Genomic DNA, 19,105 nt, shown 5'->3' on the forward strand with positions numbered 1-19,105 from the left:
CTATCTATTCAAATATATATTAACTAATTTCTTATATATATATTTTTTATTTTTACATTACTATTAAGATGAAGAGACTCATAGAAAACTAACATCCTCTGAATACCCAAATCATAAGCATTTTGCTGTGTGCTTTGACAAATATCACCTCATTTAAAAAGAATACTAAATGAAGTTTTACCCCTTTTTATGATCTACCAGCCACAGCAACTTAATATTGGTATAAAGCAACATTACAGAAATTACTTAACCTAAAATCATAGCATCTTTTAAGAAAAGGTAAAGGAAGGGGAAGAAAAGGAAAAAAGCAAAAATGAATACAAAGTTATATAAATATTTTTAAAAACAAATGTCACATGACTGGACCACAGATATTCACCATCATCAAATTTGGAGTTTCATATTTAGTGAAATGCATTTATCTATATGTTGAGTGTTCATAACTGCTGGAAGGCACCTAGTACAATGAAGTGCACATAGTAGATTTTCAAGGAAATAATATTAACTTCTGCTGATATTTTTGCTGTTGCTCACTTATCAGCCTAGTACAAATCAGCCAATAGGTAGGGTGGCATTGACCTGTAAAACTTTTGAGGTCCCATCTAACAATCCATAATATATTGTCTGTTTCTACTCACATTTGGCATAAGTTACAACCTTACATTGTTAATAATCTTTCTATGTTTATGGGTTGACTCTTAAATAAGTAGGCCTATGTGGCTTATACACTCACAGCACAAATAATATTTGACATAGTTCAATAAGAGATAGCCAACAACTGTTTTTTTATAAATCTGGTGTCTCATAACGTTATGTCTTATAAACTGTTCTGGGAAAAGAATTACACATTTTTGCTTAAACTTTGCTGACTTCCCTTTGCTTATAGAATAATAGCCTGATTCCTTCATTTGAAATTCAAAGTACTATACTAGACTCCCATCCTAAGCCTACATTCTAGCCAAGACAAGACAGCGCTTACCAAACTCACTGTACACTTTTGTGTCCTCAACATCTGCTACTCTGGTTCTCTGGGCAACTCGAAATGCACGTGCCCATTCATTCTGCAAAGCCCATCATCCCAACAACCCCTCAGTGAAGTGTTCCCCAAACTCACCACCTCATCTAGCACCACCACCCAACCCCCTGAGGACAAATCCTTCTCTTCAACTGGTAGCCCCTTATAGCAAATCATTGTCACAAATAGCATTATTGGTCTGCCTTCTCCTTTGTGAATCTTCCTAAGATTCCCATATCCAGAGTTCAGCGCTCTATTTATTGTCCAATCCTGTCCCTGGTATGTAATTCTACTCCAGCACATGACAGCACCCTGGCATTATTTATCTTTATAATTACATTAGATCCTGTGCTTCTTCAGGATATCATCTCATTCATCACTGCATCCCCAGGGCCTAGCTAGTACTTGATACACAGTAGGTGTTCAATAAATGTTATTAAATGAATAAACAACAAAAAATTGCTTTCTGTCAATCAGAAAAAAAACTGGTACTAAGCATTCCCTAGCATTGAAGCAGGATCCTTACTCTCCGGTGATTAAACAATAGGAATCAAATGTGGATGTGCAGTAAACGAAGGTGACCTAAGGAACTGAAGACGCTGCTTGGGGAGGAGGCCGTCCTCCGGCAAAGGGAAGACGGGCCCTGTAAGCACCAGACTCCTCACCTTAACTCCCGGAGGCTTGTTCGCACAGCAGCGACTGGTGCTGTAAGGAACGCTGTGCTAGCATTCAGTAAGCTCAGTCCTAGGAAAAACACTGCCTCACCTCCACTAGGTAACAAATGACCATTTTCAGTTAGACATTTCCTTAAAGAACAATAGACTGGGACTATAACAGCTACATTAATTCTTAATATCAGTTATCTGCATGAAAAATCCAGTATGTACAATTTTTAACAAAAAGAACATAAACCAGAATTAATGTGGCATGATGTTAAAAAATTATGGTATTCTATTATGCCTAATGTATATCACAAGAAAATATGCATCTGTACACATGTATACTATAACATAGTCTTTTCTTATGTGTCTTCATATTTTAACTTCTGGATGGTGTAAATCAGAAAGAAACTTAAAATATAAAACCTATTGTAAAAATGTAAAATACATGAGCATGCTTATAGAGTGTAGTAATTAATTCATCAAATGCTTGCCATAATACTCCGGAATACAGACAACATAAAGATGCATAGTGTAATGTCACTGCTCTCAGGAAACGTATAGTCTAAAACAAAGCATTCCACCACAAGGTACTCATAGAACTGAGCAAAAATAACTAAAATCACGGGAACTTGTCTTAAAAAGAAAAATGTTATGTAACTATGACCAACTGGTTGCTCTTTTAAAAGGAAAATAAACATAATGTTACTACATTTTGAAATTTTAAAAAGATCTTCATTTCATAACAATTATATGCTAGACACAAAATTCTTACGGTTATAATTAATATATTCAACGCTGTTTATAAAAGTTTTAACTGCTGTTAGCTTCTTTTCTTGCTTTCTCATAGGCAAAACACATACAATACATAGATGCAGGCCTTTAAATTAAAAATAAAATTTACCAACAAAAATGTGACATAAAGGGTTCTATGGACTGCCAATTATATTTTTTCTCTTATGTCAGAATCTTCCTCACTCTCCTTTTTTTTCATGTAAATGTTCATTTGAGTACCGATGTAAGAATACAGGCATATTCAATAGATGTTATCTTACTCATTTCTCACGTTTTGAGAAAACTTCATGTTGTGTTTTTATTACAGGCCGCCTAAATTGTTTTAGAAAGCAAGCAAGATATTAATTAATGATTGGATTTCTAACTGAGCAAAACTACTAACCATGTTCAAGGTTTCTTAACAATTATTTGTTACTGACATCATTTTGCGTGCTATCAAAGGTTTCTTTACCTGCAGATGGCTGGGAAACACTCCTGAAGACCTTTCTTTTTAACTAGAGATCCTTCGAGGCAGTACATAATGATGTCCATAACCTTTATAGGAAGGATACAAATCTAAAATTAATTTCAAATTCTTAATTTTCCAAATTTAAATTATTAACTTAGGCCTCACTTGCCCATGAAAATTCTAGGCAGTTTAATTTTAATATTTACTTAAAAACTAAAGAATATTTACTTTATACTGCAGGCTACCTTTTACCTGCGAAAAACATTTATAAGACAATGCAATAAAATAAAGAAACCACTTATTTCCTTTAAAGGCTGTTCATATGCATATCCAGTGTAGTAACTTTATTCAAGCATACTGTATGTGTTTTGTTTTATTTAAAATGGAAGATGCTAAAGAGAACATGACCTTTAAAAATTACTCTAATGTAGATCAATTAATTCCAGGTGAATGATACATGGACATAGCAATCGCTTTGATTTTTGAGGAAATTTAAATGAGGTCTCTTTTAGAGATGTATATTACTCCACTGGAATATTTCATTCAGGCTGTTGATGTGTCATTTAAAACAGGGTATTCTTACCTCCACAAGAAGATCCACAACATCTGTGGGCATCTTTTCAATGAGAATTTCAATGACTCTCAGAATTTCCCCTTTAGCTCGTGCAAGCGCGGTCGTGTGTATATTCTGCTGCGACTGGGTATTCGCGGCCAGAGCAGTGTGTCTGTGGACCTGTGGAGACATTCCGTGCTATAGATGTGGTGGACCCTTGATAGAGTTTCACACTTCTAGCCACTGGAAATTATTATTACAGTAGATACATAAAAAAATCAACAAGAACAAACCTCCTGGGGTGAGTCAGGAAATACTTCTGATTGCAAAAGAAGGTATTTAGTAGAATAAAAACCCAGTTAAGTCTTCTCTAATTAAATTATCTAAGTTCCCAGGTACATAAAACTTTAATATAATATTACCAGGACATTTCTCAAGGAAAGACAGACTGAAGGTCTGTGAGGTTAGTATATAGGCCACTGAGGTGGAGAGCAGTTAAGGGCTTCAGCAAATGTAAGACATGATACTTGCTCTCAAGTAATCACAGTAAGTGATGTTTATATGGCACTTACTAGGTCTCAGGCACCATGCTGGGTGCTTTACAATCAAGTTGGTAAATTAAAATAAACATGCCTCCAAAAATAATGAGCACTGTAAGTAATGTAAGTTTAGTGTGATTTTCCCCATACAAACTGACTGGCCCTGAACTGGCCAGCAGAGAATGGGTATGGGGATGGCGTAGAGGACTCAGTCACAGAGAGAAATACTTCAGTATTTTACTCAAAAACTCGAAGTGAAGTGGAAAACTTGTTTTTAAAAGGCAATAAATGTGGACTATTACATTAAAATACTTAAAAATTACCTTCTAACCAAGTGCTGGAATAGAATAAATTCAAAGCATGGCTATTCTAACAGTTCATTTAAAAATACTCATATATGTATATGGTGCAAATTAAGTAAAAAACACAAGTAATATAAATACTTGTTTACTTCCTTTAAAGAGACCATTTAATGCCTGGTGTTCATAGCACCTGTACATGTGCTCAGACTGAGGTAAAGCTTATTCAGCATATTCAATATTACTATCTGTGCATATCCCACTGATGAGGAAAACTTGTAAAAAAATCCCCTAAGTCTGTTCATTTATACATACATACATTTTATACATACACTTTATACAAATATACCACATCCATAAAGATATAAACGCATACATACATATATGTATGTATATTTTAAAGACAGTAGAATCTCACTTTAACACTGTGCTCTATTAGAAAAACACACACCCTTAAGTCTACAAATTTATTTTAGCTATGAATTCAAAGTCCCACTGCCTCTTATAAACCTATACAGCCTGCTTAGGACCTCCCTTCCTCCCTTCTAGCTGCCTTCATGTCACAAATATTTGCTGCGTGCCTCTTCTGGATGGTTCCATGGCAGACACAGGCCCAATAAGTTTCAGGTTATCAGAGCAGACTCAGAAGTGTTTATTTAGTATTTTAAAAATTCATCACAGCTGAAGGAAAAACAACTCAGACAGGGCCCAGACCCCCCAAACACAGAGTCTGCACGTTCCTCAGGCTGAAAGGGAACAGACCTTAAAAACACTTAGGAGCCATCATCCCTTCCTGTCCTTCCCACTACTGCAGCCTATAGGAAGATCCTATAATTGGCCCATTGTTCCTCACTAGTTCCTCAGTTAGATGTGGGCAATTAGTTGGAACACTAAGAATGTGGGAATCAATTGGTATTCAAGTCTTTATTTGTGACATGCAATAGGAAAAACAATTAGCAAGTTTATGGCTTACATTTTTTTTACAGTTGGAGAGCCAATGTGAAATAAGAAGTTTGGTTTTGATTACAGGTACATATACTTGAAAAATGTAAAGACCTTTAATATACAGGGTGGGCAAAAGTAAGTTTACAGTTGTTCATATGGAAAATAATACAATAATTAATAAAGAGTAATTTAAGAATAAACAATGTGTTCCATGTACTCCCAACTGTAAAACTTTTGTCCCGCCTTGTGTTTTATTTTGAAGAAGCCTGCTCTATCAGATTGAAAAATTATTGTTATATATTTCCAAGTGATTAACTTCTAGAAAAGAAAAGAATAGAAAAGCACAGAGTAATGACTGGCCCAGTGTGGAATTTGGTGTGCCCACAGGTACAGATGCATTCATTGCAGGACCAAATTATCAACTTGCATTGTTCTAGAACGAACTGGCAGGATGATTTGTGGATACGGACCCTCAGCTCACAATGCCCAATAATTCCTCTAAATGCGAGTACAGAGACCTGAAGTTCACTCACCTCTTTGGCTATGGTGGTGATGAAGGCGGGTGGTCTAGCAGTGGCAATGAGGGAGAGGGCGTGCCTGGCCGAGCGGGCGGAGTCAGCTGCTGGGCTCAGAGGCAGCCCCATTGTGATGCTAAACAGGGAGCAGAAAAAAAGGAAAAAAGAAAAGAAGCATTAGAAATATAGACTGAAAAGATTAGACACAGCTTATAATGTCAGTTCAAGGTCAATGGGAGCACTCAAACAGTTAGAACATAATGGACTTGCAACAATGAGCAGTGATTAGGAGTCAGGGTGTTCTGGCATCAAATACAAAATCGAATAATTAACCGTGAAGATTGAAAACAGTATGTGCATCTGTCCAAAGTGTTACAAACCCCTTGTTAACAAATTATCAAGAACTAGTACTGAATACATATCACAAAGCTCAGAATAAGGCAAGAACAAACATTTTGTGGAAATTTTCCATTTCTTTCCTTAAAAAAGTTAAAGGTAATTTTGATTATGAGGCCACATTAAAAGGCTATATTTAAGGTCACAGCAAAATTCACTCCTGTCCATGAAATTATCACAAGAACTGAGAATGACAAGATTATTTTTAGCTTGTATATTATTTGTAGTTTAAAATATCCTTAGTACTGCTAGTTTAATCCCATACTTAATACTTTTAAAACCAACCCACCACTAATCAGTATGCTTTGCCAATATTTAATTCATATTAATAAAAAAATTACAGTAACTGATACTTAGTCTGGCATTATCCAGGCTATACATAAGAATATGTACATGATAAAATAAACCTTTTGTAACTGTGAGAATGTCCTGATAGGAGAGTGATGTTATTTCTATTCTTTTGCCATCCCTAAAACATACAAATGATATTACTGTTTCAAAGCTTCTTTTATATATTGTACTGTGAAAAGTATAGACTATTAATTAAAATGCAGCATGTGATCTACACATTAACTGTCTACAAGGTATATTTTGTTATTCAGTAAGAGACCCAATGATAGTTTGTCTCTCTAGTTAAATATTTTTTATATTAAACTAGAGGCCTGGTGCACAAAATTATGCATGGGGTGGTGGGGGGATGGGGCTTAGCCCAGCCTGCACCCTCTCGCAATCTGGGACCGCTGACTCCTAAACACTCACCAGTTTGCCAGCCTGATCACCCCTAACCACTCTGCCTTCCTGCCTGATCGCCCCTAACCCCTCTGCCTGCCTGCCTGATAGCCCCTAACCACTCCCCTGCCTGCCTGATTGCCCCTAACCTCTCTGCCTGCCTGATCACCCCTAACTGCTTGCCTGCCTGCCTGATCGCCCCTAATCGCCTCTGCCTCAGCCCCCGCCACAGGGGCTTCGTCCGGGAAGGACCTCTAGAATGACGTCTGAAAGGTCATTTGGCTGTCTGATCTAATTAGCATATTACACTTTTATTATTATAGACATCCACATGAAGTAATAAGAAGATCTGACCTGCTCTAATTAAAGAAGTCTGTGTGCTGCATGTGTAAACCAGATTAGATTTACTAAAAATTCTCAAAAAGTCTATCAGTATTTCTGTAATTGCTCTAAGAATCATTTTGAGTTTTAGTTGAAAATAAAGATGCATTATGTAGGCATTCTCGTCTTTGTTAAAAGAAAGTAAATTGATTATAGAAAATTCTGCTTATAATTTCTTTGTGACTGTTATGCTGCTTAAATCTTTGAGAGTAAAACTGTCAAAGCAGGAACTCACAGGAGAGAGGATGGAGAGCCTTCCTTTGATGTTTACCAGTAAAAAGAAAGATGTGAGCTGAAAGGAAAACACACATATTGAACAATCAACAGAAGGAATGCATTGGGGGGCACGACCCCCCATGGAAGATCCTGATGCCAGCAGTCCCCATAGGGGCTGGAAAGATGCTCAGAAGGAGAGCAAGGTGGGGTAGCTTAGCGAGTTTCTTCTCTGAATTAAACTTTAATATTGAGAATTCAGCAAAAGAAATGTTTACTTTATGAGTAATGCTGGGGCTAGATTGTTTAATAATTATAAAGTTTAGATCATATTTTAAGTCATGTTTTAAGATATTCAAATGCTCATTAAACTGTTCAAATTCTCTGTGTTTCCTTTTTTCATCAATGTGAATGAATAGGTGTTGATAATATTGACAGGCTGAGACAAACAAAAATGGTATGTTAATTGAATAATCTGAACAAACCTAAATCACGTTTCATAAGATCAATAAAAATCATAGAATATTGGAGTTGGAAACGATCCCTTAGCAGCATCCCTGCCGAGCAGTGAGCCAGGGAAAAGGAGTGTCTGTCTCCCGGGCAGCCCATCCCACATCTGGAAGATGGACACAGAGGAAAGAAACTGGGCCTGGAACCCAAGGTCTAGGTTTGAAGTCAGGCTTCTGATGCTATTATTACACGTCGTCTTGTATCTGCTCCCAAACAGCCCTACAAAGTGAGGGATATCAGTATGTAATGGAGAAATCAGGTCCAGAGAAGTTCTGTGAAGAGCCAAGGCGGTAGTGAATGTCTTTCAGAAGAGCTGACCTTTGGAGAAGTAAAGGGGGGAGGGGCTTATTATATTACAGTTCACTGAATTGATGATTGGTAACATGACTCACTCAGTGGCTTTGGGTGAATGGCTACACTGCACCCCTGAGAGAGGTTTCTGGTGTTGTGCGGCAACACTGGCACTGCAGCTGTTTATTCCGTACCAATGGTGGTTTGAATAAAGATTCGGGGTGCCAGGTTATCAAGTGGTGTGCTTATAAAGTTGTCAGTGGGAGCAACTGTATTAAATACCAGGATTGGGATTCAAAAAGTCCTCAGGAAGATCAAATTCGACTACATGAAGAAGTCCTAAATGTGGGTGCACATGACCAGCTTTACATGTGGGGCAGAGGTGCCACTGCCCACCGAGCTTAGGCAACAGACCTTGGGCTGAATTTGAACCTGGGTATCTATGTTAGTGAGGTGGCTGCCTACGGAGCCAGGTTGTATCAAGGAAAATAACAGTGACAGAGAAGGTGGTACTCCTGCTGAACTTCATGGCTCTGGGTGCCTGTCTGCCCTCCTCATGGCTGTACTGCTCCCTTAGGTGCTAAGAGATGGGGTCCGGCTCTGCAGGACAAGCGTCCTAACAGGTGACCTCTCGGAGGTGGAAACCAGAGTTCTAGTCACATAAACAGGATCCCAGCAAACTCACCACCCACATCTAAGTCTTCTCTTCCACACCTTCTCCTCCTTGTATAGAGAAGGAACATTTAGTGGAAGCAGAGAAGGGGCTGGGGTGGAGGGGAAAGAGAAAGAATAAGAATGAATGGATATGCATATGTGTGTGTACACCTAAGGGTGGGAGTGATCAGCTGATAGACTTTCAAGGGTCATGATACAGTGACAAGTGGATATTTCCCCTGCCTTAGTGCTGGCCCCTGTGACCACCTTAGTCTAAAATGGGGATACAAGGTTGATGAGAAGATTTAATGAGCTCCAAGATGCAAAAACACCGAGCCCTCATCTGACCGATATTACACATACAGCACATGTTTCTTCTGACCAAGGTGCCTCCACAATCAAAAACAAAGCAAAAAGAAAATGAGATCAATGAACAGCAGGACATGCTAGTTAAAGGCCTAGTCACACAGCACAGCTTTCTCCATCTCAGCAAATGATCTCCCAAATTTGAGGGACTGACCAACTTCTTCTCGGAAGAGAAGTGGTCAAGTTTGGTGATGAGTGGTGGGGTCCGGAAGAGAAGCTATACAAAAATGGGGGTCTTAGCCAGTTTGGCTCAGTGGATAGAGCATTGGCCTGAGGACTGAAGGGTCCTGGGTTTGATTCCATTCAAGGGCACATGCCCAGGTTGCGGGCTCGATCCCCAGTAGGAGGGTGCAGGAGGAAGCCAATCAATGATTCTCTCTCATCATTAATGTTTCTATCTCTCTCCCTCTCCCTTCCTTTCTGAAATCAATAAAAATCCTATATAATAAAAGGCTAATATACAAATCGACCGAACAGAATGACCTGTCACTATGATGCGCACTGACCACCAGGGGGCAGACGCTCAATGCAGGAGCTGCCCCCTGGTGGTCAGTGCGCTTCCGCAGTGGGAGCGCTGCTTTCCTAAAAGCTGGGCTCATAGCTGGCGAGAGCAGCACTGATGGCGGGAGCCTCTCCCGCCTCCGAAGCAGCACTAAGGATGTCTGACTGATAGCTTAGGCCCACTCCCCCTGAGGACTGGGCTTAAGCACACAGCCAGACATCCCCCGAGGGCTCCTGGACTGCGAGAGGGTGCAGGCTGGGCTGAGGGACCCCCCCCCCTCCCCTCCGAGTGCACGAATCTCATGCACCAGGCTTCTAGTACATTTTTTTAAAAAAAAGAAAAATGGGAAGGAGGCTAACCAGAGACCTAAAATTATAAGCATTGCCCACTGAGTTCAGTGGAAGCTGGAATAGTTGACACATAGAGGCATCAATGTGTGCACCTGAGCAATTCCCACCATCAGCGTCTGGCAGTTGGGGCACAGGCCTGCACAGTGTGGACAGATCTGTGTTCTAGGTCAGAGCTCTGCAGTGACTTTTTGAGCATCCACAGTGTAAAAGCAGGAGGGCTGTGAGTGTGATAACAGAGAGGAGTTGCTCAGGCATCGGGGAAGAAGACAACCCTCGTCTCTGTCCCCTGTGGTCCCCATCAATGTGCCACTATCAGGGCAACCTTCCGAAATCACCAACTTTATTCCACAGTTAACCTGCTTAAAAACTTCCAGTGGCTCCTACAGTCTCTAAGATAAATCTTAAACTCCCTGGCCTGAGACCCCAGGCCCTCCATAATCTAGTTTCACTAATTCATAACTCAGTCTTTTCAGCACCAGTGCTCCTAAGGCAGGCTAATTTCAAGGTTGGTCCCTAAAATTCTGTTCCTGTTTCTATTGTAGTGTTTTGCTAGTGCTTTTCCCCTTCTCCCTTCCCTCCCCTTTGTTCAATTCTCCTGGAGGCCCACATGGTATTCTGCAATTGCTATAGTACTCAATTACCTTCTGTTGAAATATATAAACAACCACCAACAACACCCGTTTATTCTGGGCCCTTAGCCCTGACTCCCATCCTGCCAGGTATTATAAATCAGTTTTGTACTGTGAACTCTGTACCCATTGGGACCATACCCTCTAATCTTGTGTCTTCCCCCAACGTGCCTAGTACAGGCCCTGGACGACGTGGCAGCTCAATAGTTCCACACTAAATGAAGTTACCTGGCAGATTCAGCAGAAAAAAAATCACTTAAGCCAGTTATTTGACTGAATTGACCAGGCAATGAAGTCAAAGTAATTGATCTGGTAGTCCCAACAGGCAGAGTCTAATTCTGCATGTAGTTCTCTTTAAAGTCAAGAGTGCATGGCATGTGATAAATTCTAACTAACTGAAGAAGGATCATATTATTAGGGGTTTGAACGTAAAGGGGTGTCTGCCTCATTCTGGAAGCTGCACGTACACAGAGAACTCACTCTTTTCATGGGATTCTGCTTATCTGGCTGTGATGCGTATCATTTGTTATACAGGTTTATAGGTTGGGGCTTTGGTTTCAGTCTTTATTCTAAAAGAATATGATATGACACACTCTATTTTCTCAGCATTTCAGTATACACATCCAAAATGAAATACCAGAGATGATAGATATTATAAATAAAAACATGAATAGAAAAATGGCCCACTGTCTGCGCTCATTCCTTACATGACTGCTCATTAATCCTGCCCTGATCCTTATTTCATTGTGGTAAAGCATTTTAAAAGTTACATATAAGACCACTTCAGTTAAATGTCACCGCCTACAATTGTCAGACTTGCCCATCTGTCAAATAAAGGAATGCTGGAAGGGAATATTCAGGGGAAAAAAATACTTAATTGAATAGCCCACAAGTCACATTCAACAGTGCTATGGACTAAATACTTGTGTCCCCCTTAAATTCCATATTATGAAACCCTAAACCCCACTATGATGGTATTTAGAGATGGGCCTTTGGGAGGTAATTGGGGGCAAATGAGGCCATGAGGGTGGGGCCCCCAAGATGGGATTTGTGCCCTTATAAGACACTGGAGAGCTTGCTGGGTCTCTCTTCCCGGTCACAAGCACAAAGAAGTCACATGAGGACACAGCATAGGGCAGTCACCCAGAAGCTGAGTAGAGGCCTCAGCATGAAACCTGCTTTGCCAGCATCTTGATCTTAGACTTGTAAGCTTCCAGAACTGTGAGAAATAAATTTCTTTTGTTCAAGTCACCAAGTCTATGGTATTTTGTTATGGCAACCCACGCTGACTAGTACAAACAATAACAGGGCATTGAAAACACTCCCCATCAAAAACGAACACTAACATTATCTAGAAAATGCATACTTAATTACATAACATCTGGGAATTCAGCTTACCCCTTCCTGGTAAAGAAGGTGTGTTAACAATCGTCTTTAATGTAATAAGGAATCTTCATCTTCTCTCTGTCATATTGGACCTTAATTTGATAATTTATAGGTGATGTTAATTTCCTAAACTCAAAGATGGCAATTCCTCCAACACATGCTTATTTTTCAGACCTACTAGTATGTACTATATGCTGTATACATTCACCATAAATAAAACTATGCTGACATGATTTGGTTTAATGGTTTCCTCAGATTATAAATTTTCTATTAAAAATAAATGTAATCTGAATAGGAACAATAGTTTAAACATAGAATTTTAAAGCACCTTAGTGTTTATATGATGTGTTCCGTCCTCTACTCCCAGTTGGCATTTGATAAAGAATTCAGATGCTACCTCTTTTTCTCCAACTCCATTTTGTTTAAAGAGAATCTTTCCAACATATGGTGCTTGTCTGTGTGTTAGCAAAGCACGAGTAGCTTTCAGAGAGTACATGTTTCTACCTTAATGTTTGGCAAACGGAGTATTCCAGAAAAGCAATGGGCTTGTGCACTTACTAAGACCCCTCAGGCGTGGGCGTGTTAGGGGCAGAGATTGGCCCCCTTCAGCAGCCAGGCCAGCCCTGCTCTGCTGCCCCTTTCAGGGTAAGGCCCGGCAACATGAACTAGGAAAATGGAATAAAAATCACACACCACATCACGTAGCAACGTAAGTCTAGCCAAAAGCACAAGGACTTTTCTATTCCTTTATAAAGTAGGATTTTATACTGTTTCTAACACTTCATCAATATTATATTTGTAAGAAATATAATAGTACATTTTTCTATTTCCCCCACAGCTAGCTAGGGGTGACTCAACCTATGCTTTCGATGAAGTGCAACCTCCATTTTGAATTAAACAGTGCACCATGAATGAGCTGCCCCATGATCATTCACTTTAAAAAATCCCTCCCATCTGTTTCTGCCAATGGGTCAGTTGCCATAGAAAGGGTGGCATAATTATACAGTATGGGCACAGCAAAGTGGGAGTCGGGAGCCCTAGGTCATTGTCACAGCTCTTAGAGTACCATTGTGGCCTCAGACAAGTTGCTTAATCTCTCTAAACCTTATTTTTAATTAATAGCATATTGAGGGTACTGGGTAACGTGTTGTTGAAGAAGATTTTCATCTCTAAAATTCTATGACATTATTAAAATGTTTATTGCATGTAAACCACTTGATAGTTATGAATAAATGAGAATTTTTATTCTTATACATTAGCTATGCAATATTTGGCATAACACATAGCCAAAGCAGTCAAGAGGCTTATCTCATATTTAAATTTAAGTTCTTGAAGGAACAAAATTCTCAATGAACATAATTTCATTAACTATACCTTAAAAATCTGCAAAGTACACTGAGCTGACCACTCTACATCCTTTTATTAGGTTGCTTTTAATTTACAACTTGATTGGTCTGTAACTCTGTGGGTGTTAGATGTTTTGTTGTTTAAGAACAATTTACTGATTTTTAGAGAGAGAGCAAGGGAGAACAGAGAAACCATTGTGAGAGCACAACACTGATTGGCTGCCTCCTGTATGTCCCCACCAGGGATCGAACCTACACCTTGAGCATGTGCCCTACTGGGAATCGAACCAGCAACCTTTTGGTGCATGGGACAATGCCCAACCAACTGAGCCACACCGGCCATGGTGTGGGTATTAGATTTTGAATGCTAGGTGGCAAACTGGTAAGAGCATGGTTTTTAGAGTCAGTGAGACCTGGGTTTGAACCCTGGTAAGAGCATGGTTTTTAGAGTCAGTGAGACCTGGGTTTGAAGCATTTTACTGTGGGCAAGAGAGAAGATTCATATTGTTCTCATCTGTAAAATGGGGATGATAATGCCTATTTCTTGAGCTTCCCCTTCAGATGGGAACACTTGTGGAGTGTGTAGCACAAAACTCTCGGGGAGCAAGCATTCAGTTCAAGAGGGCTGCGTTCCACACCTGTTTCCCTGCATGCTGCTAGGTCTGTGGCAGGTGCTAAATTAAGGAAGAAACTCACTAACACTCTTTTTATAAAGTAAAAGATAAAACCGATGTTCCCTTTCACCCTAATTCTATTCCCCAGAAGTAACTAGGAAGGAAATTATGCTAGAGTTTAGATAGAAGCATGCCACAGTTTAAGTTCTACCAGAAATTAGTGGATAAAATTTGTTAAAAGCAACATTCACTTTCACTACTCAGCATCTTCCAGGCACACCTGTGCTGTCCCATCTCTGTCCATTTGCGTGTCCTTGTCCTTCCCCCCTCTCCTCATAAGCAACCACATGAAGCTCTTCCGTGCACACTTTCTGATCACCCCACTGTCCGTCTCTCCTCATGCTCTGACTGTCGGACCCCTTCCTCTCGTCCTCCCTTCGTATCGTGCTGTGTCCAGGCGGGTCTTACCTTTCCTGTCAGACTGCAAGTGCCTTAGAGACAGGGTCTTTGTTGCCTGAAACTTTACAACAATGTACACTATCTAACATTGTTCCTCCCACACATTAGCTGCTAGTTAATAAATACAGTTTAAAATTATCCAAAATATTTGAAAACATCAGAAAATAACTGGTGAGATTTTTATTTCAAAGATGGAAAATTCCAAGTCACATTTCTAAAATGAAGGCATTGTTAATTCTGGAAAACCCCCTGTTCATCTTGAGCCACATACAGCTTTTGCCGACCTCCCGGGCATCATCTGATGGAGGAGTCCATACGCAGGAGAGGAAGGAAGAAGGAAACTGCTGTAAGATGCACTCCCCAGACTAGGTAGCAGGGCCCTCCCCAAAACCCCATCCCTCGTCGGCTCACAGAATGGGAAGAAAGAGGAAGCCGCTGCCTGTGCTTTCTTTGTCAATAAACACCAACTAAAATTTTACAACGCAAAAGCTTCTTAAGGAAGCAAACTTGACATCGCCGCCGCGAGCAGGCAGGCAGCTGAGCACCGTAATCGTGTCCTCAGTGAGGCAGGTACACAGGGGTGGCAGAGGAGGCTGTGAGCACACTTAACCCCCGCACACGCCACCGCTCCCTTCCTCCCCTCAGTCCTCCTGCAGCCTGTGCCAAGTGTGTCAGGGGTGGAAAAGGCCATTTTCAATCTAAATCTTGTTACAGATTAATAAGCAAACATTTTCTTGCTTATTATGCAATTTATCACGATGAAAATTACATTGAACTCCTCAAGGCTAAATGCTGATGCATTCATTTATTTGGAGCGGTGTATAGAGTCATACTAATCTTCATGACAGAAAAGGATATAATAGCAACGTGTAAATTACTTACTGGAAAACTACAGTATTTGTGTCTGTAGACATACTACATGTAGATAAAACATAAGTGCGTCTTTATGTTTGCTAATAAAAGTTTCATGTAAATGTATTCAAAAATAAAACATTAAATACAAAAACCTAAAATAAAGGCCTACCACTTCTCTTCCTAGGCAACAAAACAAGAGTGGATACTGTTGAAATTGTATTTAGTTCAGATTTGAAAACAATCAAAAACATTAAGTCAAAGTAAAATTTTAGAGAATCAGACAGTGCTAAAGGCTTCCTAGGTCACCCAGGGAGCTGTGGTCACAGCAGCCAGCACGGGGCTCTTTGGAGGGTGTGCATGGCACCCACAGCCGGGGGGGGGGGGGGGGGGGCGGTGTGCGGCGGGGGGCAAAGGCTGGAAACACGTTCTGGGGCTTTGCTCAAAGGCCAGCTGCCTCTCACTATGGCCACAAACTCAAGGGCTCATATTTCCTCCTAATCCTTAAAGTCAGTCGAGAACCTTCCAACCTTCAGTATCCATAAACCATGCTGGCTCCCACCATGTCGAACTGTTCATTCTAGAAATGGGCAGGACCTGATGTGCTGAACACTAGGACAATGACCCTGCACTACCACCATGTAGGTAGCAATCATTTCATCTTTTAGCTAATACTCTTCTAAGCACTTTGTAAATATAAACTCATTTCATAGCAACCTTCTGAAGTGCGTACTTTAATTAGCCCCAAATATAGTTGGAACTGAGATAAGAGATGAAGTAATTTGCTGAAGGGCATACAGCCAGGGAGCACCCAGGTGAAGTTGGGGAGCATGGAGATATGCGGTGATAGGGAGGACAGCTGCCTATGTTTAAATAAATACTTGCCTCCTACCAATCAATCTTGGGATTTGGGGCTGGGCATGTCTGGGCTGCAGAAAAAGTCAAGCTTTCAAGTCCAGGCTTCACTTGTTTGTCTGGTCCCCAAACTCTGAGCCCAGAGCAGGCGTCAGAAAGACTACAGTCCAAAGTATGCTGGAACAGAAGAGAACTTGGGGTATGAGAAAGGCAACCAAGAATAAAAGGGCAGAGAACTCGAGGTTTTTGTTAAAGATTAACCATGATAAGAATGAAATTCCAATCATTGAGAAAATCAAAGAGGTGATCACATTTACATTAATAGGGTCATCATGGGACAGTTCCAGAATCCCTACCACTAGGCATTCACACTCACAAGCAGAAAGAAGTGTTGGTGAGGATGCAGGGAAAATGGAACTCTTGTGCATAACTGGTAGGAATGTAAAACGGTGCAGCCACTGGGGAAAATAGTGGCTCCTCGATAATAATTTAAACATAGAATGACCATATGACTCAACAATTCCATTGAAAATAGGTATTCATACCAATACCTGTGCATGAATGTTCATAGCATCATTGTTCACAATAGCCAAAAGATAGAAACAACCCAAATGTCCATCTACAGATAAGTGGGTAGAAACAAAATGTGGTACATCCATTAAATGGAATATTATCCAACTATAGAAAGGAAGTTATTAATACATACTACAACATGAATGAACCTTGGAAAGATGCTACGTGAAAGAAGCCAGACATAAAAGGCCACATATTGCATAATTCCACTTAAATGAAATTTTTCAGAATAGGCACATTCATAGATAGAAAACATCAGTGACTGCCAGGGACTGGGTGGGGGTGGGAGTGGGGAGAATAGGGAGTGGTTGCTTAATGGATACAGAGTTTCTGTTTGGAGCAACTACTACAGGAACTTGATAGCAGCGATGGCTGCATAACCTTGTGAATGCACTTAATGTCACAGAATTATTGTTTTAAGATGACTATAGTGGCAAATTTAATGTTATGAGTATTATATCACCAAAAAAGCGGGGGGGGGGGGGGGGGCTTCCTCCAGGAATCAGGAGGCTGAATTCTCAAGTCAACACTAACCTCTCCCACCCACACCCCAACCCCCACTCCTAGCCATTCCTGACCAAGTGTTTCCATTTAGTTCATTTTAGCAAGTCCCTCAGCTCATCTTCCTACTCCATTACTGTCATCATTGCTCCCAGATCACTGCAACCTCCTATGACTGGTCTTTTACTGTGTGCAAGTAAAACCTCAATAAAGGTGATTTAAAAATCAAAATGAGTACAAGGAAATAATGCCCCAAACTATTTGGTCACACATTCTATTAGTAAAGCAATTTGGGAAACGTAATTTTCCTTATCAATGATGTTTATACTATTATTAGCTAACAATCACAATAAACAATTTTAAAACTGTTACTGACTGATCATTCATGGGCTCAATGCTAAATCTCAATGGTGTCAAAATTACAGGAACAAACTTCTCTTTCATTGTCCACATCCAAAATTTCATATATTGAGACATTTGTTAATTTTTCTATTAAAAACACACAATTTATAAAGGGTAATCGCTGACAACAAAAACAAATCACATTAACTGGAACTGAGCACGTACTTGGCAAGCTGCTTCTCGGCATCAGCGCAGAGTTCCAGCAGCCCCATGAGGACGGCAGACACATCCATGTAAGGCTCCCACACGGTGAACCCGCGTCCAATCAGATCGATGGCTGTTCTCCGGATGGTACTGTGTGGAGGAAGCTTGGGGCTCGGCGGCTGGAGCAGAAGAAATGTCAGTGCCTTGCCTAAAATTACAAAATAAAAGGCAGAGCAATAAAGTAATTTTACTTTTGTGAGGTTTTCTTTCAAGTGTATTTTCAAAATGTAAACTACTTTGGATTTCTTTTTTTTTAAACTATAAAAGGGTTTTGAACAGAGAGATAGATTATGAGAGATCTTGAGTTTACAGTATGTGACTGAGCATTATTTAGGTGACAATATCTTATACCATATTCTGAAGTGTTTTAATTCCATAAAAATTACGTAAGTATACAAAACTTCAAAACTTATCAGTGATCCTAAATTTCCAATGTTTCTCCCTACTAAGCATCCTGCAAGATGCAGATGGCTTCAAATGATGGAATGTGAAGTTTCTTCACCTTTCTTCTGCATCTAACAGAGTTCATGTGTCAAACACTTCCCACCGTGACACATCTCATTAGGCACAATGTTCACCCACAGGGGTGAGGGATGGAGAAGGCAAAGCGTGTAGTGTAAAAAAGTGACCCCCCCCCCCAAGTGTGTACCTCCTCCACTTCCTGGTGTTATTAAGTACAAGGGTGTCAGGTGTGCAGGAAATTCTTCACACAGTTGGTTAAATTAAATGCAGCTTGCCCAGCCAGTGTGGCTCAGTGGATGAGCACTGACCTATGAACCAGGAGGTCACAGTTCGATTCCTGGCCAGGGCACATGCCCGGGCTTCGGGCTCGATCCCCAGTAGAAGGTGTGTAGGAGGCAGCTGATCAATGATTCTCTCTCATCATTGATGTTTCTAGCTCTCTCCCTCTCCTTACTCTCTGAAATCAATAAAAACATTTTTTTAAAAACCAAATACAGCTCATATGATGTTTAAATCTGTTAAAATGATCTAGATTTTAATTAACATGTCCTGCTTTCTGGTGAAGACAATGCTGACAGTTTGTACACATGTGCCCAATGGCGATTAAGCTGCAGAAGTCCATCTCCTTTATAAGGCGTTCTGACGTTTAAAAAAGAAAAGCA

General features: G+C 40.2%; 1 protein-coding gene across 4 annotated transcripts in view; it reads right to left on the bottom strand.

Annotated features, from left to right (window-relative positions):
- WDR7 (WD repeat domain 7) overlaps positions 1-19,105 on the bottom strand; it is a 324,295-nt gene that overhangs the window by 87,583 nt on the left and 217,607 nt on the right. For all 4 annotated transcript variants that reach the window (XM_080686915.1, XM_080686912.1, XM_080686914.1 and 1 more), the window contains 4 exons: positions 17,943-18,129; positions 5,787-5,904; positions 3,501-3,650; positions 2,921-3,003 (listed from right to left, as the gene is read on the bottom strand). In XM_080686915.1, coding sequence (XP_080543041.1) covers positions 2,921-3,003; positions 3,501-3,650; positions 5,787-5,904; positions 17,943-18,129 — 538 coding nt within the window. The remainder of the gene's footprint in view (positions 1-2,920; positions 3,004-3,500; positions 3,651-5,786; positions 5,905-17,942; positions 18,130-19,105) is intronic.

Source organism: Plecotus auritus, assembly GCF_963455305.1.
Source record: "Plecotus auritus genome assembly, chromosome: 8".
Classification (NCBI taxonomy): domain Eukaryota; kingdom Metazoa; phylum Chordata; class Mammalia; order Chiroptera; family Vespertilionidae; genus Plecotus; species Plecotus auritus.